We start from the raw sequence: 21,317 nt of genomic DNA, 5'->3' as shown, positions 1-21,317 counted from the left end.
GTGAAAACTATTTTATGTCATTGAACTAATTTTGTCTCTTGATTTGACCAAGGAAGAAATCCGCCAGAGGAAGTAATACAACAAAACTTAGTTATGCAGGAAGACAGGAATTTAGCCTCAGTTCTCATTAAAGACAAAATGAACTTCCTTTATTCTTTAATCTAATAATGTTATTCAGAATTAAATGTGTGGATTTTATCCTTTTACAATTGCTGCTTCAAAGCCTGGAGCCCTAATTAACATGTGTAAGAAGTTAAGCAAGTCTCTTCAGAAGTGATACTGTCATCAGTTAATTTAGATTGTATATGTTTTTATTTTAGGGACATGGGATTGGAGTTATTTAGGGCTCATATTATAAGTGACCAGAAAGTCCAGAATAAGACAATTGATGGCATTCTTCTCTTGATTGAGAGGGAAAGGAATGGTGAAGCAATTGATAGAAGTTTACTCCGAAGCCTTTTAAGCATGCTCTCTGATTTGCAAGTAAGTTAACTACTTCACTTACTACAGAGCTGATTGCTATTCTTAGTTTGATGTTTAAAAACCAATTCAATGTGCTGTTCACGTAGAGGACTTTGAGTAAATATACATTGAATAAATGAACCTCCTTTACTTTGTTCCCTCTCCCAGATTTATCAAGATTCTTTTGAACAACGATTTTTGGAAGAAACTAACCGGCTCTATGCAGCTGAAGGCCAAAAATTAATGCAAGAAAGAGAGGTATAAAAAATCATAATTAATAAATCCACTGTCTTTTTTTTTTTTTTTTTTAAAGATGACCGGTAAGGGGATCTTAACCCTTGACTTGGTGTTGTCAGCACCACGCTCACCCAGTGAGCAACCGGCCATCCCTATATGGGATCCAAACCTGTGGCCTTGGTGTTATCAGCACCACACTCTCCCGAGTGAGCCACGGGCCAGCCCCAAATCTACTGTCTTTTACAGTAGACTTTACTTTGTAGAACATAAGCTTCCCTTTGCATTTATCTTCCCAATGTTGCGATGCTCTTCTCTCACTTAGGTGCTCCTTTCTTTTCTTTCTTCTTAAAGGCCAGAATTCTGGATCATAAACTCTACCTATAATTTTACGTATGATTCAACCCTGTCACATTTGACAGGGCTGCTCCCAGGATCTTTTGGACTTGACATTTTCTGAATGAGTTATGGGGAGGAAAACAATAATAAAAAAAAACTATCTTTGTAGGTTCCTGAATATCTTCATCATGTTAACAAACGTCTAGAAGAAGAAGCAGACAGACTTATTACTTACTTAGATCAGACCACCCAGTAAGTATTATATGCTCAGCTAAATAGTCTTAAACTGTTGTTAGAGCACTTAAGGCACTTTAGGCATCCTAAACATGTTAGTGACTATTTTCAGGTGGGATTTGAGAGTTTGTTTCCATAATGCAAACTTCAAGTTATTATTTTCCCTAGTTAATTAGATTTATTCAAAGATTTGATTACTGGTTGTGTGTGTGTTTAGGATGTAATTGGAAAATAGTATTAGAGGCTGAGATGATCTTTAAAATCTTAAGGCCGATTAAAAATCAGTAGGCGTCCATAGGAGAAACTTTCTGTACTTTTCCTAAATATTATTAGCCAAGGGGTTCCTATAAGTAGTGTAGATAACTTTACCTTCTTAATAAAAGCAGAGAAACGTAGAAACAGCCAACCACGGCAGGACCGTGGAGATATTTATTTCAGGATGTAAGTCAAATTCTGAAATATGCAATGCTTTCCTTTGTCTAGGCGTAGAGTAACTCTGAGCACCAGTAAATGTATTCATAGGATAAGAATATCGAAATTAGCATAAAATGAGCGATTTGATTTTTTTTCCCCCAGGAGAGGTTTTAAATTTTTAGGAAAGTCAAATATCAATAATTCTAAACTTTTTTTCCTTGTAGGAAGTCATTAATTGCTACTGTAGAAAAACAACTTCTAGGTGAACACTTAACAGCAATTCTTCAGAAAGGTAATTGGCAATTTGAAAATAAGAGATTACTTTTTAAATGGTAGTGGCAAACAAATAGGAATATTTTTAAATATTGCCCTTTTAAAAGCTCAATAGTGTGCAGCCGCATTTCTGAGGATAGACACAACCTTTTTCTCCTATTTATCACAGTAAACTTTTCTGGAGGTGCCAGTCTCCTTAACTGAAAGATACAGGAACTGAGAAGAGAGGGGTCCACCAATATCAGTAAAGAAACAGTGGAAATTGGGAATTCTTGACTTAATATGTAAAACTACAGTAAGGAAAGGCACTCCTTTTTGCACTAAAGTGTTTTTTTGGGGCTGGTTGGTTAGCTCAGTTGATTAGAGCACAGTGTTATAACACCAAGGTCATGGGTTCAGATCCCCGTACCAGCCAGCCACCCCCCACCCCCCAAAAACAGTATATTACAAACAAAGGGCTGCCTGGTTAGCTCAGTTGGTTAGAGTGTGATGTTGATAACACCAAGGTCCAGGGTTTGATCCCTGTTACCGGCCAGGTGCCAAAAAACCCCAAAAACAAATTAAAAAAAAAAAAAAAATCTAAGGAAAAAAAGGGATCAAACCCTGGACCTTGGTGTTATCCACCATGCTGTAAATCGACTGAGTTAACTGGCCAGCCCTAAGTGGTATTTTGTTGTTGTTGTTCGTAGCCTATAAAACCAAGCACTTGTAATCCCAAGTGATCTTAGAGTATACCTTGAATTTTACTTTGATAATGCCACAAAAAAAAGGCAAATCTTAACCTTTCTCTTCAACAGTGTTTTGAATAAAACTGATATATTTAGAATTTTAGTGAAGTAGCACTATTATTTCATTCTGAAAATCAAATACAGTCCCCAATTTAAAATAGTGCAGCTTGGATATTGACCTTATGATGGTGCGAAGGCAATATGCATTTAATAGAAACCGAACTTTGAGTATCCATGTAACCATTCTGTTTTTTACTTTCAGTACAGTGTTCAATAAATTACATGATATATTCAACACTTTATTTTAAAATAGGCTTTGTGTTAGATGATTTTGCCCAACTGTAGGCTAGTGTAAGTGTTCTGAACATGTTTATTAAGGTAGGCATGGCTAAGCTATGATGTTCGGTAGGTTAGGTGTATTAAATGCATTTTGGATTACAGTATTTTCAACTAGGATTGGTTTGCTGGGATATAACCCCATTGTAAGTTGAGGAGCATCTGTACAATAGAACCTCATTTAAATTTGACCTATTTATGCATGGCTTTTGATATATCATAGGCTATATCCAATACTCTGAAATATAGCTATGTATACTAATACCAGATATAATATGGCTACTGCATATATGAGGCGTTTATAACATGTATTTATGTAAACCACTTCTTATAAATTGGTTTATACATCTGATCTACCACACTAATGGCACAAGTCATTATGCAGTCAGCAGTTTTTATTTTTATAGTGACTAAAATGGCTATATTTAGTTTTTTTGGTTTTGCTTTTGCTTTTGTTTTTGTTTTTTTGGTGGCTGGCGCATATTAGGATCTGAACCTTTAACATTGTGCTCTAACCATGTGAGCTAACCAGCCAGTCCTATATTTAGTTTTCACCCAGAAAGGTGATTGTTTATTTGGGTTTAATTCAAAGGAAATCTCTACATTACAACTCATACAGACTAGTCATAGTTCAGACCAGTATCACAATCATAATTTTAAGTTAAATTTTATTAAAATACCTGACATTTTGTTTACTTTTTTTGTTTACTATTTTAATGTAAAAATGTCTGAAAATTCAGGTTTAAATAACCTCCTTGATGAAAACCGAATTCAAGATTTATCTCTACTGTATCAGCTCTTCAGTAGAGTTCGAGGTGGAGTTCAGGTTCTCTTGCAGCAGTGGATTGAATACATCAAGGTATTAACAATTTACCTGTGATTTTTCTCTCTCATGGCTTATAACTACACACCCAGAGCACGTATGAGCAAGCATTTCTTGATAGATCTAATTTTTTTTAAAGTAAGGGAATTTTGAAATTTTTTTTAAAAATGAGAATTTTGGGAACAATCAACCTGAGAATGATAGCTTTGTGGCAAATCAGCAATAAAACCTGATTGATGTCTGACATGATTTCTAGCTTCAACACTTAAAGCAGTGAATGTGGAAAAAGAAAGGATTCTCTTTGACTCCAAAATTTCTTTCCTTCAATCTTACGCTGAAGCCAGATTGCCATTTTCAAAAAATTCAAAGCTAACCTTTCAAAATACAGAAAAGATCCAGAAGTTTCTAATAATATCATTATGATATTGTATACCTAGTAGTCATTCCTTATTTTTTTGTGATTATAGATGAGTGATATCAGTCTGGATGTTTTATTGCTTAATTTTTTCTTTACTTCACCTCAAAAATAGCTTTATTTTAATTTTTTAAGATCTGTAAATTCATGTGCCAATTTAAAATAAGATTTTGGGATTGTTTTCTTTGTAGATAATTCAATTCCAATAAAAAGTGGTAATTTTTGTTTTTAGGCCTTTGGCAGCACTATTGTAATTAATCCTGAAAAAGATAAAACCATGGTTCAAGAATTGCTGGATTTTAAAGATAAGGTTGACCATATAATTGATATCTGTTTTCTGAAGAATGAAAAATTTATCAACGCCATGAAAGAAGCATTTGAAACGTTCATTAACAAAAGACCAAATAAACCAGCTGAACTTATAGGTATTATTCTAGTCCTTTTTCCAGTTACTTAATGTTCATCTTTTATTCATAAAATCTCAATCTGACATTTTGGCAAGGTTGTAATATACTAACACCTCATTTATTTGGGGTTGCTTAGCTGGTAATATCTAGTCTGAAAAGTGTTTTTAAGAACCTAGATATAAGGAATAAAGTCCTTCAAGCTAAAGAACATCTCAAAGCTCACATGTCAAACAGGATGTGCTTTCATTCTAAGGAACAATATTGTACCCTGCTTACTTTTATTAATAATAGGCTTGGTTATCTGTTTTCCAAGTCTACAGTGATTTAGAAATGGGGCAGGGTGTTATTTCTAGAGGCCCACACTTAGGGCTATAAGAAAGGGCAGCACAAAATTACAGTTGCCATTGAGAAAGAAGAAAGTCCAGGATGAAAATAAACCTAATAATCTGGGCCCATTAGTTTAAGGGTGTGGTATATACTGCAGTTCTTCTTGGGTTTTTCCCTCCAAATACCCTTTAATGTCAGAGGAGGGGGTACCCTGAGAAGGTCTAGGGTCCTCTGCCAAAAGGATGAAATTTTGTTGAAATCTCTACTATTTATCCCTAAAAGTTTTGCTAATTTTGCCTTCTACTCTGTAATGTATCTGGTTTATTTTGATAGAATAGTAATATTTAAGATTGCTTATCATCAATGTAAAATGGACACTCCAGAAGATACCTCATGTCTTTTTTTGTTTGTGTTTTGGCTGCTGGCCGTTACAGGGATCTGAACCCTTGACCTGGGTCTTACAAGGTGGCACTCTAATCAGTTGAGCTGTCCAGCCAGCCCACAATGTTCCATGTCTTTCAGTGGCTTTGATTATCCCCACACAGGGCTACATGTAGCCTCTCCCATGGAGTACCCATACTTTATTTTAATAAACATCAGTATAGTGGAAAATTCATTTAATCTGGAGTCAGAAGACTTGGGTTTGAGTTCAGGCTCTGGTGTTTATTAGCTCTGTGGCACTGAACAAGTCACTTAATCTCCCTGACTTTGGAGACTTTAAAAAATGCATATATATTGCTGAAGCACTGAAAAACTCAGTATATTTTACTCCTATTTAAGTATGTATAGTACCCAGTACCTGATGGATATCCATGGTCATTAAACAACATACTTTTTCCCTATTTTAGCCAAGTATGTAGATTCAAAGCTTCGTGCAGGCAACAAAGAAGCTACAGATGAAGAACTTGAGAAAATGTTGGATAAAATTATGATTATATTTAGATTTATCTATGGTAAGTATTTATCACTTTTTTTTTTTTTTTTTTTTTAATTTTGTGACTGGCTGGTTACAGGAATTGAACCCTGGACCTTGGTGTTAATATTTTCATTTAAAACAAAGCACTCAACAGAGAAACTAGAAAGTATATTCAACCTAGAGGGAGTATTTATTTGTGAGTTAGAAATTTAAAATTGTATTTATTCCCTGTATTTAATTCATTGGGGATATTTGAGGAATGTTACTTGGCTTGTGCTTTAACTTTTTCACTGTTAAGAGTCTTGACTTTTGCTTCTTGTTTTAATCTCTTGAATATTTGTGCTAAAGCTATCAGTGGACTAAAGCTTTTCTGAAGAACAGTTAATGCAATCTTAATTCTTCACGCTAAAGAACTTTTGAAATATCTGGCACAAAATGGACCTCTAATTTTCTTACATTTAACGAACTTGGATAAAATGTGTAAAGAAAAATAACTTGGAGTAATGGTGTGACTTATTAACACTTTAAAGCAATTTTGTCAGAACATTTTTTTTTTGGAATACTATGACTTTTAACATTTTTTTATTTAACATAGGCAAGGACGTTTTTGAGGCCTTCTATAAGAAAGATTTAGCCAAGCGCCTGTTAGTTGGGAAAAGTGCATCTGTAGATGCTGAAAAATCAATGCTGTCCAAACTTAAACATGGTATGTTTGTCATTCTTTCTGTTCCTTTGACTTCTGAGAGAAGATGTTAGCTTAATTTTTGCTCTTTCAGTCAATTGCGTCTTTTGTTTATCAGTGTATGTATGTATGATAAAAACATAAATTGAGCAAGCTCATGAGGTTTCCAACCTATTGTAAATATCCAGAGCTGTTGTGCGTTTTTAAAAATAAAGCATTTTGTAAAAAATTATTTATATGGGGCCGAGCCCGTGGCGCACTTGGTAGAGTGCTGCGCTGGGAGTGTGGCGACGCTCCTGCCGCGGGTTCAGATCCTATATAGGACTGACCGGTGCACTCACTGGCTGAGTGCCGGTCACGAAAAAACGACAAAAAAATTATTTATATGAAAATTTCCCGTTTATCTTATACCTAAATAGTAGATAAGGTTACTACAGGATTAAAGATTTTTACTCTGAATTAGTGGGGCATACACTTTGGGGTAAGGATTTCTTTTTATTCTAATGAATAGTTATAGATCATATTTCATGGTAAAGTAAGTTTTACGTTTCATGTTTCCCATTTTAAACTTTTTGTTTTTACCACTTTAAAATATAAATGTGCAAACATCTTTAATAGAATGCGGAGCTGCTTTCACCAGCAAACTTGAAGGAATGTTTAAAGACATGGAACTTTCTAAAGACATCATGATTCAATTCAAACAGGTAAAAGTGAGTTAAACCCTTACTTAATTCCTCAAACTTAAATATATTTAGTTATCTCCTTGCTTTGGTTTGTACGAAGAGGATAAATAGAAATGTATTTGTTGTAAATACTTTATAGCAATTAGATGATATTCACAGTAGAGAAAAAAAATCATCAATGAAATGTAAGTATATATGACCCATTTTAGGAGTCAGTTTTAATAAGCACCCAAAAATATTGCGAAAATAGAAATAAAATGTACTGAACTGAAGTCAGCACAAGAAGAGCTGTAGCTAGATAGTTGGAAGAGGGTTTTCCCTAGCATCTAATCGCTTCGTGATTTGCATGTTCAGAGCTTGCAATGGGAAGATAGGAGAGGATAAAGTGGTTGTGTAAAGCCTTTGGGGACAGTGGGAATGAAAAGCTAGACCCATAGTTTTGAAGATGTACGTAGAAAGTAGTTTTGAAATGTTTAAGAACATAGGTGATAGGGATAGTAAGTTAGATTTTTCTCTCTTGGGGTTTTAATAGTGACTTCTTTATATTGCTAAGGCAGGAAATGAAAATGAAAGACTCAAGAGAAAGATCAGGGTCAGTAGGATCATGGATCCTATAGTAGCTGCAGAATGGGGTTTATCTACTTTGCCCTTTCCTCCTCTTCTTCCTTCCCCACTTCAGGTCACCCCCTGCAAACAGGCAGTGGAGCAAGTGAAAAATCGGAGACTTGGGCTGGCTGGTGGGGTGAGGAATGGGGGTTGCTGCAAGGTGTTTCAAGCCACATAGGGGTCTCCAAAGGTGGGGACTGCAGGTGGTATCGGGGGAAAGAATGGAGAAGAGATCCTATAATAGCCCAGCTGCATGTGAGAAATTAAGTTGAATGCCTATAATGAGGTCATGTGATCCCTGTATGCCATTGTAGCAAAATGTTAACCTATCTATGTACTTTTCTAGTGCCCTTTTAGGCTTCATTTAAAGTCCTCTTAATAGTTGCCTTTTATTTTTATTTTAAAGATGGTCAGTATTTGCATGTAATTTTATGATGGGGAACTACTTAATTGGGTCGTTATTATGACATGAAATGTATGTACTTTTATTTTAAGATCTCAGTGTGTATGTTGATCTCCTTATAGTATATGCAGAATCAGAATGTACCTGGGAATATTGAATTAACTGTGAATATCCTGACAATGGGTTACTGGCCAACATATGTGCCTATGGAAGTCCATTTACCGCCAGAGGTAAGAGTTACTGTTTAGGACCTGAGTTATAGTCATAGAAGTCATGACACTTCTATTTTGCTTGTTGTTTAAAAATGGATACCTTTTAAAAGCTATGTCAGTAAACACACAAATACCAAATGCTAACTGTTTTAATATTTTACTCTTGTGCTTATATTTCCAAGTCCAGTTTAGCACATAGCTAATGATGCCAAGCTTCTGGGTTAAGTGTCAATTTCCCTGACTCTTCTTTCATCTCCCCAGATTATACCCATTACTCTGCCTAGCTATCAAAAATTCTTGCTCATATTTCACCTGGAAGTGGGATTGCTGAATGATGGGTGCTTGAGTAAATCTATCCTAACTCTTGGAAAAATGTGTAGTTCAGGACTAAATCCTGGAAAAGGGGTTGAGGCCAGAGAGATGGATATTGAGAATCCTTCATGGAGATGATCATGGAAGCCCAGGGAGTAGATCTTCCTCATTGAGAAGGAGAATATGGAGAACAGGAAGAAAAAAGGGCAGAGGTAGAACTTTAGGAAAGGCTCATATTTGGCAAGTGGTAGGAAGAGGAACCTGTGAAGGAAACCAATGCAGAAGCAACAGTGAGATAAAGGAACCAGCATCGTAGGGAGGCACAAAAGCCACTGGAGGTGAATGTTTCAAAAGAGGGGATGATTAAATGGTGCAGAGAGATCAAAGAGTATAAAGCCTCGTAAATGCCATTAGATCTGGTGATTGGGAAATCATTACCTTACTTCAAAGTGATTGGTGGGCCTGCTGGATAGTATTTAAGCCTTTTAGAAATTGGGCTGGCCAGTAGGCTCAGTTGGTTAGTGTGTGGTGCTGATAACACTAAGGTCCAGGGTTCAATCCCTGTGTACCAGCCAGCTGCAAAAAACAAACAAAAAACTTGTAGAAGTTATAACACATGAGGTAAATGTAATGATTGGTAAATGTGGTATTGGATACAGGGCTTTAATAAAGCCTTATTTTATTTATTTTAGATGGTAAAACTTCAGGAGATTTTCAAGACATTTTACCTAGGTAAACATAGTGGCAGAAAACTTCAGTGGCAGTCAACTCTAGGACACTGTGTGCTAAAAGCAGAATTTAAAGAGGTAAGTGGATATTCCCAAAATGTAGTCATTTTCTTCATCTTTAACATTGAGGTTATTCCTCTGAACGTGAAGATTTAAGCTGTTGTTTTATAAATGTATCCTAGATTATCTGCATGACAATAGCAATAGCTTGTCACAACTATATATATATTTTAAGATTGTGGTGTTTTTCATAATTGATTTGGCTGTTCTGCAAAACTAAAACCAATAACCCCTTTCCTCCATTCTTTCCCCACCTGTGGATGCAGAATTCACACTGGGACTTCTTGACAGAAATCTTCCTGTTGCTGGGAGCTAGAGAATAGAGTGGGAGTTAAGGGGAACAGTGCCCATATCTAATTTCAAAAAAACTCCTGCAGCTTTTCATGACTAATCTGAATCAAACAAGTAGAAAATGCATTTGAAATAGTGATTTCTTGCTGCTTGTGATGAATATCTGTAATGACACATAGGGCTGAGATATTAATTTTTGTTTCTTTGTTTTTCTATTTTAATTATAAGGCTTAAAAAAGACCTATTAAAAGGTCAACTAATCCTTCTTGCTATTTTAGGTAGGATCACACCTAAACCCTACAGTGAACATACTGTATTACCACCTCAAGTGGCTTTTCTGGATAATGTTAATCTGTGTTTCTAAATCCACTAATTGAAAAATGTTTTTCCTATAAGAGATTATTTGATTCATTTTTCACATGTTTTTAAAAAAATGACGGCTAAACACTGCTATTTCTCCGACAGGGTAAAAAAGAACTCCAGGTCTCTCTTTTTCAAACACTGGTGCTGCTAATGTTTAATGAGGGAGAGGAATTCAGTTTAGAAGAGATCAAGCAGGCTACCGGAATAGGTTTGTGTTGAATCAGTCGATTAGCAAGCATTATTAAGTGTCCGCTGTGTGCACACCACTATGTTAAGAGCTCTGGGGGATACAAAGGAATAATCCCTCTCCTTAGTACTTTTAATATAACCATGGGAAAGGGGGAAATGACACTTGAGATCATTTCAGAGCCAGTAAATACTGGTCTGTGGTGCTGATTAGAAGTGTGTTAGGAGTTCAGCATAGCAAGAGATCACTGTGGACTGACACGACTGGGAAAGCCCTCAAGAAGAAAGTGGAATTTAATCTGGGCCTTCAAGTTTTGGTCGGGGAGAAGGCATATGCAGCAAGGGGAAATACTGTGAGAAAAGGCTGGGAGGTAGGAATGGGTACAGTGTGGGCAGGAATCATGAAGAGCTTAATTGGAGCATAGAACAGTGAGCTACAAAATTAGATGGGTGAGATGGGTAGGTCCTGATCATGGAGAGCCTGATAGAAACCTAACAAATGAAACCTACATTTTAGGGTCTCAAATGTGTGACGTAATGGAAGTAACTTATTTGGACAACTTGCCTGGAGTCAATATATAGGGCAACTTGGAGGATGATGAGATTCCAATCCAGAAGCTATTGGGATCATTCAGCATAAAGTGATAAGGGACTTAGCCTAGAATGAGGCCAGTGATAATGGAGAAGGGGCACCTCTAAGGAAGCAACTACTAGATACAGGGAAAGCGAAGGAGGCAGAAGAGTTAAAGATGATGATTCCAGGGTTTCTCACCACTAACAATTGAGACAAGAACACAGTTTTATGGGGAAGATGATGAGTAAAATTTTGGACCTGCTAGAGTTGATAGTAAGACAGTCAGGTGGAAGTATCCTTTAAACGTGGTACTAGAGAGAAGTGAAATGTCATTTCAAAAGATTTGGTAGTTATCCACATGGAATGATAATTGACACCTTTAGAAGATGACTAGGAAAAAAGCCATTGGATAGGACAAAGAGGAAGTCAGAACCTTGGGGAAAAAAGAAACAGTTTTAATAGAGGGATGGGGTAGAAGCTAGATTGAGGTTGAATGTAGCTAGCTGTTCATGCTGATGATTGAGGTTGTGTGGCTGTTCGTGCTGATGGGCTAGTAACAAATAACTAAACTGCTGTTTCTTCTTCAGAGGATGGAGAATTAAGGAGAACTCTGCAGTCATTAGCCTGTGGCAAAGCTAGAGTTCTGGCGAAAAATCCAAAGGGCAAAGATATCGAAGACGGTGACAAGTTCATTTGTAATGATGATTTCAAACACAAACTTTTCAGGATAAAGATCAATCAAATCCAGATGAAAGAAACGGTATTTCTATTGCTTTCTCCTAGTCCTAATAATGCACAGTAATTATACGTGTTTATAATAATTTATAAAGAAGATTTTATACCCATAATGGTAGTGGTACTACCATTATCGTGCTCTGTGCCTATCTATATCCAGCTAAATGTATTTCAGTATTTGATTTTGGGTTTTTTTTTTTATGGGGAGTGCACATGATTGGGTTGATATTCAACATAGTTTTATATCCTGCTTTTTCCCAGTTAATATTCAATAGAATATTAATAGAATTATATTATATAGATATTAAAAAATATCTATAGGATTTTTCCATGCCATTAAATATTTTCAGAAATGACAAGTGGCTGCACAATATTCTTTTACATGGCTATTATAATTTATTCAACCACTGTTCATTGTTGGGCAATTAAATTCATGACTTCTTGGTGTTATAATAAAACTTCAAGAAACATCTTTGTACCTAAATCTTAATCTCTCTGATTCTTCCCTTATGATAAATTCATGGAAGTAGATTTTTGTGGTCAAAGGGCGTGATCATTTTAAGAGTTTTAGTACATAATGCCATATTGTGTTCCCGAAAGGCTGGACCAGTGCATATTCTCTCCAGCAGCATATGAGTACCTGTCTTGCTGTGCCCTCACAAGCACTAAAGATTACATTTTCTTTTTTAAAACTTGCTGGCTTGGTGAAAAATCTGAATGATTTAGTTAGTTCTTCTTTGATTAGCAGTAAGGTGAATGTTTGTTTTTATTATTTGAATTTTGTTTTTTGGCACCTGGCCAGTATGGGGATCTGAACCCTTGATCTTGGTGTTATAACTCCATACTCTAACCAATAGAGTTAACCAGCTAGCCCTGTCATTGGAATGTGTAAGAAACTTTTATTAAGGAAACCAACTGCAGCATCCTGGAACTGGTTGGTTCCAATTCCAACAAGGTTTAATGCAATACTTGAGAAAGAGTTTTAATGTGGTACAGGGGTCAGTATCTTCAAACAAGTTCTTGTCTTTTTCACATACACATCAAAGGCACGATAATCCCTTAAACGATTACTGTGTCCTTACTTTTAAGACATCTATGCTGTGCCAGAAAGAAACTGCTGTAAAAAGCCCAAACTATTTTTTTTTTGGTTTAGTTACTAAAGATTAACAAGATTTGGTAAATAGACTCCTAAACACCTAAATTTTTGTAAGTCTTTAAGGAATGTGAGCACTAATGGTATACATTTCTGATTTATATATTGCAAAATAAAATTAATTTTCAAAGAGTTAGATTCTAATAACTGTTTTGCTTTGAGTCAGAGATCAGAGTCAGTCTTACAGGTAAGCTATTGTCATACAGAAATCTTGTCAACATCCCGTTGTAACTGACATGCACCTTTAGAAGATACCAAGAACAGAGTAAAAGAAAATGGTAAATTACGTCAAACATCTCTACTCCTAGAAAACTAATTTAAAGATGGTGTTTTTCTATTTGCTAGTATCAGTGTTACTTCATTGGTACAGGGCAATATAATCGGAACAGAAAGGAGTTATGTTTATAGGATTTTGTTTGTTTTTCTGTCATCTGTATTTATAAGGGCCCATTTAGAGAATTCAGTACATTTAAAGCAATAACAGTGTCATGTCCCTAAAATGTACAGTTTGTGTAAGTAATCAAGTTTCACTTCAGGTACAGTTCTCAAGTTTAAAACTTTTCTGTCAGGTTGAGGAACAAGCAAGCACTACAGAAAGAGTATTTCAAGACAGACAATATCAAATTGATGCTGCAATTGTTCGAATTATGAAGATGAGAAAGACACTTAGCCACAATCTCCTTGTTTCAGAAGTATACAACCAGTTGAAGTTTCCAGTAAAGGTAGGTACTTCTGTGTTTTCACATTGACCTTGTTATATAAAAAGAGAACACATTAGATTTTCAGACACAAATTTTACAAACAGATTAAAATCTCAAGACCATTTGGAGAGACAAAAGTTGCAATTTCCCATGCTCATGCGTATGATTTCGAAAAAAAACTTGGTGGTTTCATGTGGGCAGCTATGATAAAAGGGAAAAACAATTTATAAAAGCTCTTATATCTCAAAGTTTAACTGTTAAATGAGTCTTTAAAGTTGTCAAGTTATTTCTTCTGAACATCTTTGTTGTTTTATTTACTTCTTCTCAAAGTACCTAGGTACTTGACAGATTTGTTTATTTCAGATTGAGTTAAATCTTGTTTGATTAGTTTATATTATTGTCTATTAAAAACTGTATATAGATAATTAGTCATCATTAATCTGTATATAGTTTTTAATAGACACTATCAAACTGAAATTGTAAACTGAATGCTGGTAAACTGAAATTTTACCAGAATTCTGAAATTCTGGTAAACTGAAATCAGTCATCAAATGGACATGTTCCAGTGTAGATGCCCAATAATAAAGATAATACTTAGTGTGATGTTGTACTGGACTATTTTCTAAGTTTTAGAAGGTTCTCAAACCCTTGTCATGATAAACACTTGGTATAGTTTGGGTAGACTCCTGGCTATTAGGGTTCTTACAGGCTGTGGAGTTTGGTAAATCACTTCACCTTGTTCAGCTTGTTTTCCTCTTTTGTAAAATGGAGATAATAATAGTACTAACCTTGTAGGATTATTGTGAGGCTTAAATGAGATCGTGAATGTCAAAAACTTAGTAATGGATCTGGCATATAATAAGCACTCAGTAGCTATTCTAATAAGGTAGGCTTTTTCTCTTCTCCAAACCTAATACTGCCTCCTCATTACCATACTCTCACCCTCATGCTTTGCCTACATGCATTTCATCTCTATCCAGAGAGATGCTAGGGAAGTTAGAGGATCACTCTCATAGATACTGTGCTAATATTCTAGGTCTTTCACTGTAATTAAGACAAAGTCATTTGATTTTCAAATTTTGGGATTACTAGATAAAATTATGGCTAAAATTTTGGCTGCCCCATCAGACTACTTTCCTTTTTTTGCCTTCTTGATCAGTAGTCATTTTACATATTCTGAAAAACTCTCTATTAACAAGCAAGATTACATTCTTTTTAAAGGCTAGATAGACAATACATATTGTGAAATTTTGTCATCCAAGAGCTAAGAATGCAATCATGAAGACAAGCTACAAACTTTCTTGATTTCTAAACCACAAGTAAGATTCAGAAATCCAAATCACTTATAGTAGATAACAGTTAAATCTTACATTAAACCTGAAATAACAAAGATCTGAATTATGAGACGGTAACTTTATTTATGAGGCTGTAGTATTCTTTTAAATAGTGATTTCCTCAATAGATTTTTAAATTTAATTTTTAAAAATGAAACTTAACTTAGAGAACTAGCTTTTGCCTAAAGTAAAGGTGTGCTTATCTCCTCAAATTAAATTGACAAAACTAAAGAGTATTCTGTTTTCCTAAACTATAATGTGTTCCTCATGTGAAGTGATGATAAGTTTAGAGGGTAGCTGGTTCTGGGAAGACCTCTTTAAAACAGGGCAATAATAGAAAGTATTGTATACCAATATGGCAAGGGTGTGACAGTATAATAAATGTATAGTATAAAAACATTTTTTAACCTGATTTATTTGTATTGTACTTTTCTCTAAAAAAAATAGAGAAATTTAAATAAATAAAAATTTAAAAAATTAAGGAGCTTTAATTAAATACATTAAGTCAGTGAGCCAAAACTGTTCTTTTTTTTTAATGGAGTATTAGTAAGTGGGCTTGAGCCAATGATTATGAGCTCTGCATTGAAAATTTGCCTTCTTTTACAGCCTGCTGATCTTAAGAAGAGAATAGAATCCTTAATTGACCGGGACTACATGGAAAGAGATAAAGAAAATCCAAACCAGTACAACTATATTGCATAGAATGTTGGCCTTGGAGCATTTGTTGTCATATGCAGTAGCCAGTGGATAAACTAACCTTTTGATCCTGTATTATTTGACTTCTTTTATACTACCAATGACCAAATGAAGCAGTGTAATGGCAATAGTTGAGTGGACTTTTTCTCAGTGGTTAACATGCCCATTTTAAAGAGTAATACTTACCTTTAAGAAGAATGTTGTTGAACTCTTTGCATGTTATTTAGTATGATGTGCAGAAAACTCTTAAGAAAGTACCTGGTCTTCGTGATTCCTCTTTGGACCTGGAGAAGAGGTCCCTGTGGCTATTAGAAAGGGGGCAGGGGTTCTTATACACCATTAATTATGAAGCAAAAGGTTTATTTGCTTAAAATGTCATTTAAAGATACTTAAACTGCATGCAAACTTTATTTACTGTACAGAGTTCTGGATGTATTTATCAAATAGAAAAACCACCCTTGACTTGGTTGTTCCCCTGTTTTGTGATTTCCCATGAAAAGAAAAATAAGTTGTCATAGCCATTGCTATTTTACTAGGTAATATTCTGTTACACTGAAAGGGATAGGGATGTTTTTTTAAAAAAAAAAAAAACTTATTTGGAAATAAGTTTTCAAGTAGGGGGGCAGTTGCTTATGTAATATCTTATATATTCACATCCTAAAATTTTCCATTTATGAATATGGGATGTGTGTGTATATGGCTTAGTCCCAAGCTTACTGTGCTGATTAACAGGTACTTATAAAATTAGCTAAAATAGAAAATTGCTGATCAGTTGTACTAGAGGAACATCATAGGAGAGAAAAATCCAACTCTTTCTTTGTACTAAAAATGAATACAATATGAAAATTGCAGAAGAGACCAAAATGTGTTTTGTAAATTACTACAGGAGCAAAAATTCGTCAACTAGTATTCAACGTACTTTAGACTTTAAATGTTGTTTGGACACTTTTGTCTTTAACTTGGACCAATTGTAGGTTGTTACAGTCCTAGGATTTAGCATTCCTATTTTCTCTACCAAAGTGTTTTTGGAAGCATCCCAACTCGTTGATAAATAAGGCTTTCCTATCATCCTCATTCTAACTTCCTAAAACCTTAGATATAAAGATCCTTCCTCGTTTTCCACATATATCCCCCTATTTGGGAATTTGAGATTCTGTTTCATGCTGATCATCTTCCTAATCAAAATTGCTTTAAGTTCTCATAGCCACTGGATACCTACTTTTCAGGGGACTGTCCCAGGATTGTTCATACATAGAAAATGGCAAAAGTACTGTTCATGAATTTCCCTTTAACATCAGTGGTTTTTTTGTTTTTGTTTTGCTTCCTTATTTGTTTTTCCTTGAAGCTTTGAAGAGAATTGATCATGGAGGAGAAACAGAAAATTTTGTATTTTAAAAATCAGAACTACTTTAATGCTTTTTGCAACAGCATATTTCCTTGCCTGTTTCCATTCGGAATACTTAGGTCCTAACCTTCAACTGAGCAGACCTTTGGCTCTTGTGTCTACTATTGATTGTTTTCTTGAGTTCTCAAAGACCTGTGGCCAGCTATTTTAAAAAGTTGCCTGTTTCTCTCTAATTGCATCAACTTGCACACTGTTGTCTAACTATATGTGGTATTTAGAATTACTTTTTAATTCTTTTTGTGCAGCCATTGCCTGGATTTTCTGAGCTCATCTCTCTTTTCCTTACACGAGCTCATCTGACAAGGAAATGAAGCTTTTTGTTTTCCCTTTCTCTATACTGGACCATCTATATCAGTGTTCTAACTCATCCATGATGGTTTCTGAGGTCTGTAGACTATTGCACAAGACTCAATAGTTACTCTTAAGCAATTTTTGGGTAGAGTTGGCCCTGTTAGGAGACTTTTGAAGTCACCTTTATTATCTTGAAAGCGGGTCCCTTCCCTGAGGCTCTTAGTTTTTTAAGAACTTGATGCTGTTTCAGCTTAAAAATTAGCAAGACTATTAAAAAACAAGTTGAGGGGAGCTGTTTATGAAATTGAGAAGTAATTGCAAACTACAATGGATAACTGTGACTTTCAGTTGTTCTGTATCAGTTGAATTTTTGTGCTCTTTTCCCTGTGTACATGGTGGTTCTATTTTTCTCCAATAAAACTTTTATTTAAAAAAAGTTTCTGGAGAAGATCTTTAAAATTCAGATTTTGTTAGAAAGTTATAAAACCACAGGTCTTAAAATCTTTCTAATGATTTCTTTTAATGAATTCACATTTGTCAATTTTATTTTTTAAATTTCTTTTTTTATTTTTGTGGTGGTTTTGTGATAATGCTATAGGTGTGTGGGGGAGGGTATGGTAAAAAGGGTGAGTAAAATTCCCAGGAATCCTCTTCTGAAGGCAGGTATTTATTCTTTTTTGTTTTTGTTGTTGTTGGGGGGAGAGGTGTAATTCTTAAATGTTATTTTAGAAAAATCAACTATAAACATTGTTTCATTCAAATCCTCAAAGTCTAAGAGTTTTATAAAGTCAATAGGAAACTAGTCTGCATTTGAGTTACAGGGAGAATGAAAGATTAGCTACTTTTATTTCAGTGCCACTTGATCTGCCTTTTCTGTTAATACTTGGAATTCTGGGCCAAATACTCTCACAGTAAGATGTTCCTTGAAGTTTTTTGAACAAAGTTCCTGAGTCTATTGAAATTCATAGTGTGGGTGCACAGTTCAGGAAATTAGTTTATTCTATTTAGGCATCTGTGTCTAACGGTTTGAGAAGTTTGTTAGTATCCATAAATCTTTTTTAATTAGCTGATTTTTTTTGTTTATTTTAATGACCACTCTTTAATTCTGTGAATGGCAGGTGCATTATAAACAAGTTCTCATTTACACAAAATTTGCCAAAATGTTCATTAAAGAGAAAAGAGGAAGATTAATAGGAATTTGTATAATTGTGCTTTATAAAATGGTGTCCTTGCTAATACTTCATTAATGAATATTTTTTAGTTCCCTCCAAAAAAATCTTGCTTTACATTTGAATAATGAACAGATTTGTTCACCTGGAAACACTTGGTTTGAATATAACACTTTGTTCAATTATTTTTCTATTTCCCTTGCTATTAAAAAAAGGGTATTTATTCTTTTGGATGGACACTTCATATACTTTTATATTTAATAATCTTTAAAAGTTATATCTAGCATGATAAAACAAAAACTTTTCTTTTGTAGAACCATTTTTATTTGATATAGAATATAAGAATGTATTATGTTGACATGTTAGGACTTGTTTTGCAAGCTACAAAAAAAACCAGATTCTCATTTTTCCTCTATTTCTTGTAGTAAGATCTTCTAAAACTTTCTTTAAATTTTTTTTATTGTGATAAAATACATATAACACTAAATTTACTATTCTAACCATTTTAAAGTATACAATTCAGACATTTAGTACATTCACAATATTCTGCAACCATTGCCATTACATAGTTCCAGAAATTTTCATCAATCCAAAAGGAAATCCATTAAACAATCTCTCCCCATTACCCCTTTCACCCAGCCTCTGGAAACCAGTAATCTGCTTTCTGTCTCTATGGATTTGCCTATTTTGGATATTTTATATTAGTAGAATCATTATGTGACCTTTTGTGTCTGATTTCTTTCGCTTAACATGATGTTTTCAAAGTTCATCCGTTTTGTTGTATGTATCAGTATTTTATTCCTTTTTATGGCTGAATAACAGTATGTATATACTATATTTTGTTCATCAGTTGGTGGACATTTGGGTTGTTTCCACCTTTGGGCTATTGTGAATGGTGCTGCTATGAAGATTTGTGTATAAATATTTGTTTGAATCCCTGTTTTAAATTCTTTGGGGGATATATCCAGGAGTAAATTTGCTGGGTTATATGGTAATTCTATGCTTAACAAAGAACCACCAATTTTTCCACAGCATCTGCACCATTTTACATTCTCACCAGTACTGTATGAAGGTTCCAGTTTCTTCACACACTCATCAATACTTGCTGTTTTCTGGTTTGTTTTGTGTTTTTTGTGTGCATGTTTTGGTTTTTTAAAAATTATTACAGCCGTCTTAGTGGGTGTGAAGTGGTAGTTCATTGTGGTTTTGAATTTCATTTCCTTTAATGGCTGATGATGTTGACCATCCTTTCATGTATTTGTTGTCCATTTGTACATGTTCTTTGGAGAAATGTCTATTCACATTCTTTTTGCTATTTTTTAAATTGGTTGTTTGTCTTTTTGTTGTTGAGTTATATGAGTTCTTTATATATTCGGGATATTAGACCCTTATCAGATAGAGTGATTTGTTAATATTTTCTCCAGTTTTGTGAGTTGTCTTTTTTATTCATTTAATAGTGTCTTTTGTAGAAAAGTTTTTAATTTTAATGAAGTCCAGTTAATCTATTTTTTCTTTTATTGCTTGTGCTTTTGGTGTTACATTTAAGAAACCATTGTCAAATCCAAGCTCATTATGGCTTACCCCTATGTTTTCTTGTTAAGAGTTTTATTTCTTACATTTAAGTCTTTGATCTCATTTGAGTTAATTTTTATATATGGTATGAGGTAAGGGTCCAACTCTACTTTTTTGCATGAGGATATCCAGTTATTCCAGCACCATTTGTCAAAGAGACTATTTGTTCCCCCTTGAACGGTCTTTTCACCCTTGTCGAAAATCAATTGCCCATAGCTATGTGGGTTTATTTCTGGACTCTAAATTTTGTTTTCATTCATCTGTATGTCAATCGGTTGTTATGTTAGCACTACACTGTTTTTTTGTTTTTTTAAAGATGACCGGTAAAGGGATCTTAACCCTTGACTCAGTGTTGTCAGTACCACGCTCTCCTAAGTGAGCAAACCGGCTATCCCTATATAGAGATCCGAACCCGCAGACTTGGTGTCATCAGCACCACACTCTCCTAAGTGAGCTATGGGCCAGCCCTAGTACTACACTGTTTTGATTACTATAGCTTTTTGGTTAATTTTGAAATCAGAAAGTGAGTACTCTTTGTTCTTCCTTTTCAAGATTGTTTTAACTATTCAGTTCCCTTACCATTTTCCATATGAATTTTAGGATCAACTTTTCCATTTCTGCAAAAAAGGCCATTGGGATTTTGATAGGGATTGCATTGAATCTGTAGATCGCTTTGAGGAATATTGTCATATTAACAATATTAAGTCTTGTAATCCATGAACAAAAGATGTTTTTCTATTTTTTTGTTCTTCTAAAATTTTTTTCAATAAAGTTTTATGTTTTTCAGTTTACAAGTCTTGTGTCTCCCTATTTAAATATATTTCTAAATATTTTATTTTTGATGCTATTAATCATGGAATTGTTTTTTAGTTTACTTTTCAGATTGTTCATTGCCAGTGTATACAACTGTATACAACTGATTTTGCATATTGATCTTGTACCTAGCATTTTTGCTGGATTCATTAGCTCTAATATATTTTTATGGATTTTTAAGGATTTTCTATATGTAGCATCTTTGCCATCTATAAACAGAAATGGTTTACTTCTTCCTTTCCAATTTGGGTGTGTTTTATTTGTTTTAATTGCATAATTTCTCTGGCTAGAGCTTCCAAAACATTGTTGAATAAAAGTGGCTAAAGTGAGCATCCTTGTCTTGTTCCTGGTTTTGGGGGGAAGAAGCTTTTAGTCTTTCACCATTGAGTTTGATGTTAGCTGTGACTATTGGGAAAGTTTCCTTTTACTCCTAGTTTTCT

At 34.5% G+C, this 21,317-nt stretch overlaps 1 protein-coding gene across 1 annotated transcript in view; it reads left to right on the top strand.

Moving 5' to 3' along the window:
• The window catches only part of CUL4B (cullin 4B), a 30,900-nt gene extending 13,184 nt beyond the window's left edge, over positions 1-17,716 (top strand). The window contains exons 7-21 of the mRNA XM_063083116.1: positions 321-483; positions 631-720; positions 1,205-1,287; positions 1,908-1,975; positions 3,761-3,879; positions 4,491-4,683; positions 5,841-5,945; positions 6,504-6,614; positions 7,209-7,294; positions 8,405-8,512; positions 9,499-9,612; positions 10,351-10,456; positions 11,596-11,768; positions 13,466-13,618; positions 15,538-17,716. Of these exons, the coding sequence (XP_062939186.1) occupies positions 321-483; positions 631-720; positions 1,205-1,287; positions 1,908-1,975; positions 3,761-3,879; positions 4,491-4,683; positions 5,841-5,945; positions 6,504-6,614; positions 7,209-7,294; positions 8,405-8,512; positions 9,499-9,612; positions 10,351-10,456; positions 11,596-11,768; positions 13,466-13,618; positions 15,538-15,633 (1,768 nt within the window). The 3' untranslated portion in view covers positions 15,634-17,716. The remainder of the gene's footprint in view (positions 1-320; positions 484-630; positions 721-1,204; positions 1,288-1,907; positions 1,976-3,760; positions 3,880-4,490; positions 4,684-5,840; positions 5,946-6,503; positions 6,615-7,208; positions 7,295-8,404; positions 8,513-9,498; positions 9,613-10,350; positions 10,457-11,595; positions 11,769-13,465; positions 13,619-15,537) is intronic.
• Positions 17,717-21,317: the final 3,601 nt, after the last annotated feature.

Source organism: Cynocephalus volans, chromosome X, assembly GCF_027409185.1.
Source record: "Cynocephalus volans isolate mCynVol1 chromosome X, mCynVol1.pri, whole genome shotgun sequence".
NCBI lineage: Eukaryota > Metazoa > Chordata > Mammalia > Dermoptera > Cynocephalidae > Cynocephalus > Cynocephalus volans.
This window is presented reverse-complemented; position numbering and strand designations above follow the sequence as displayed.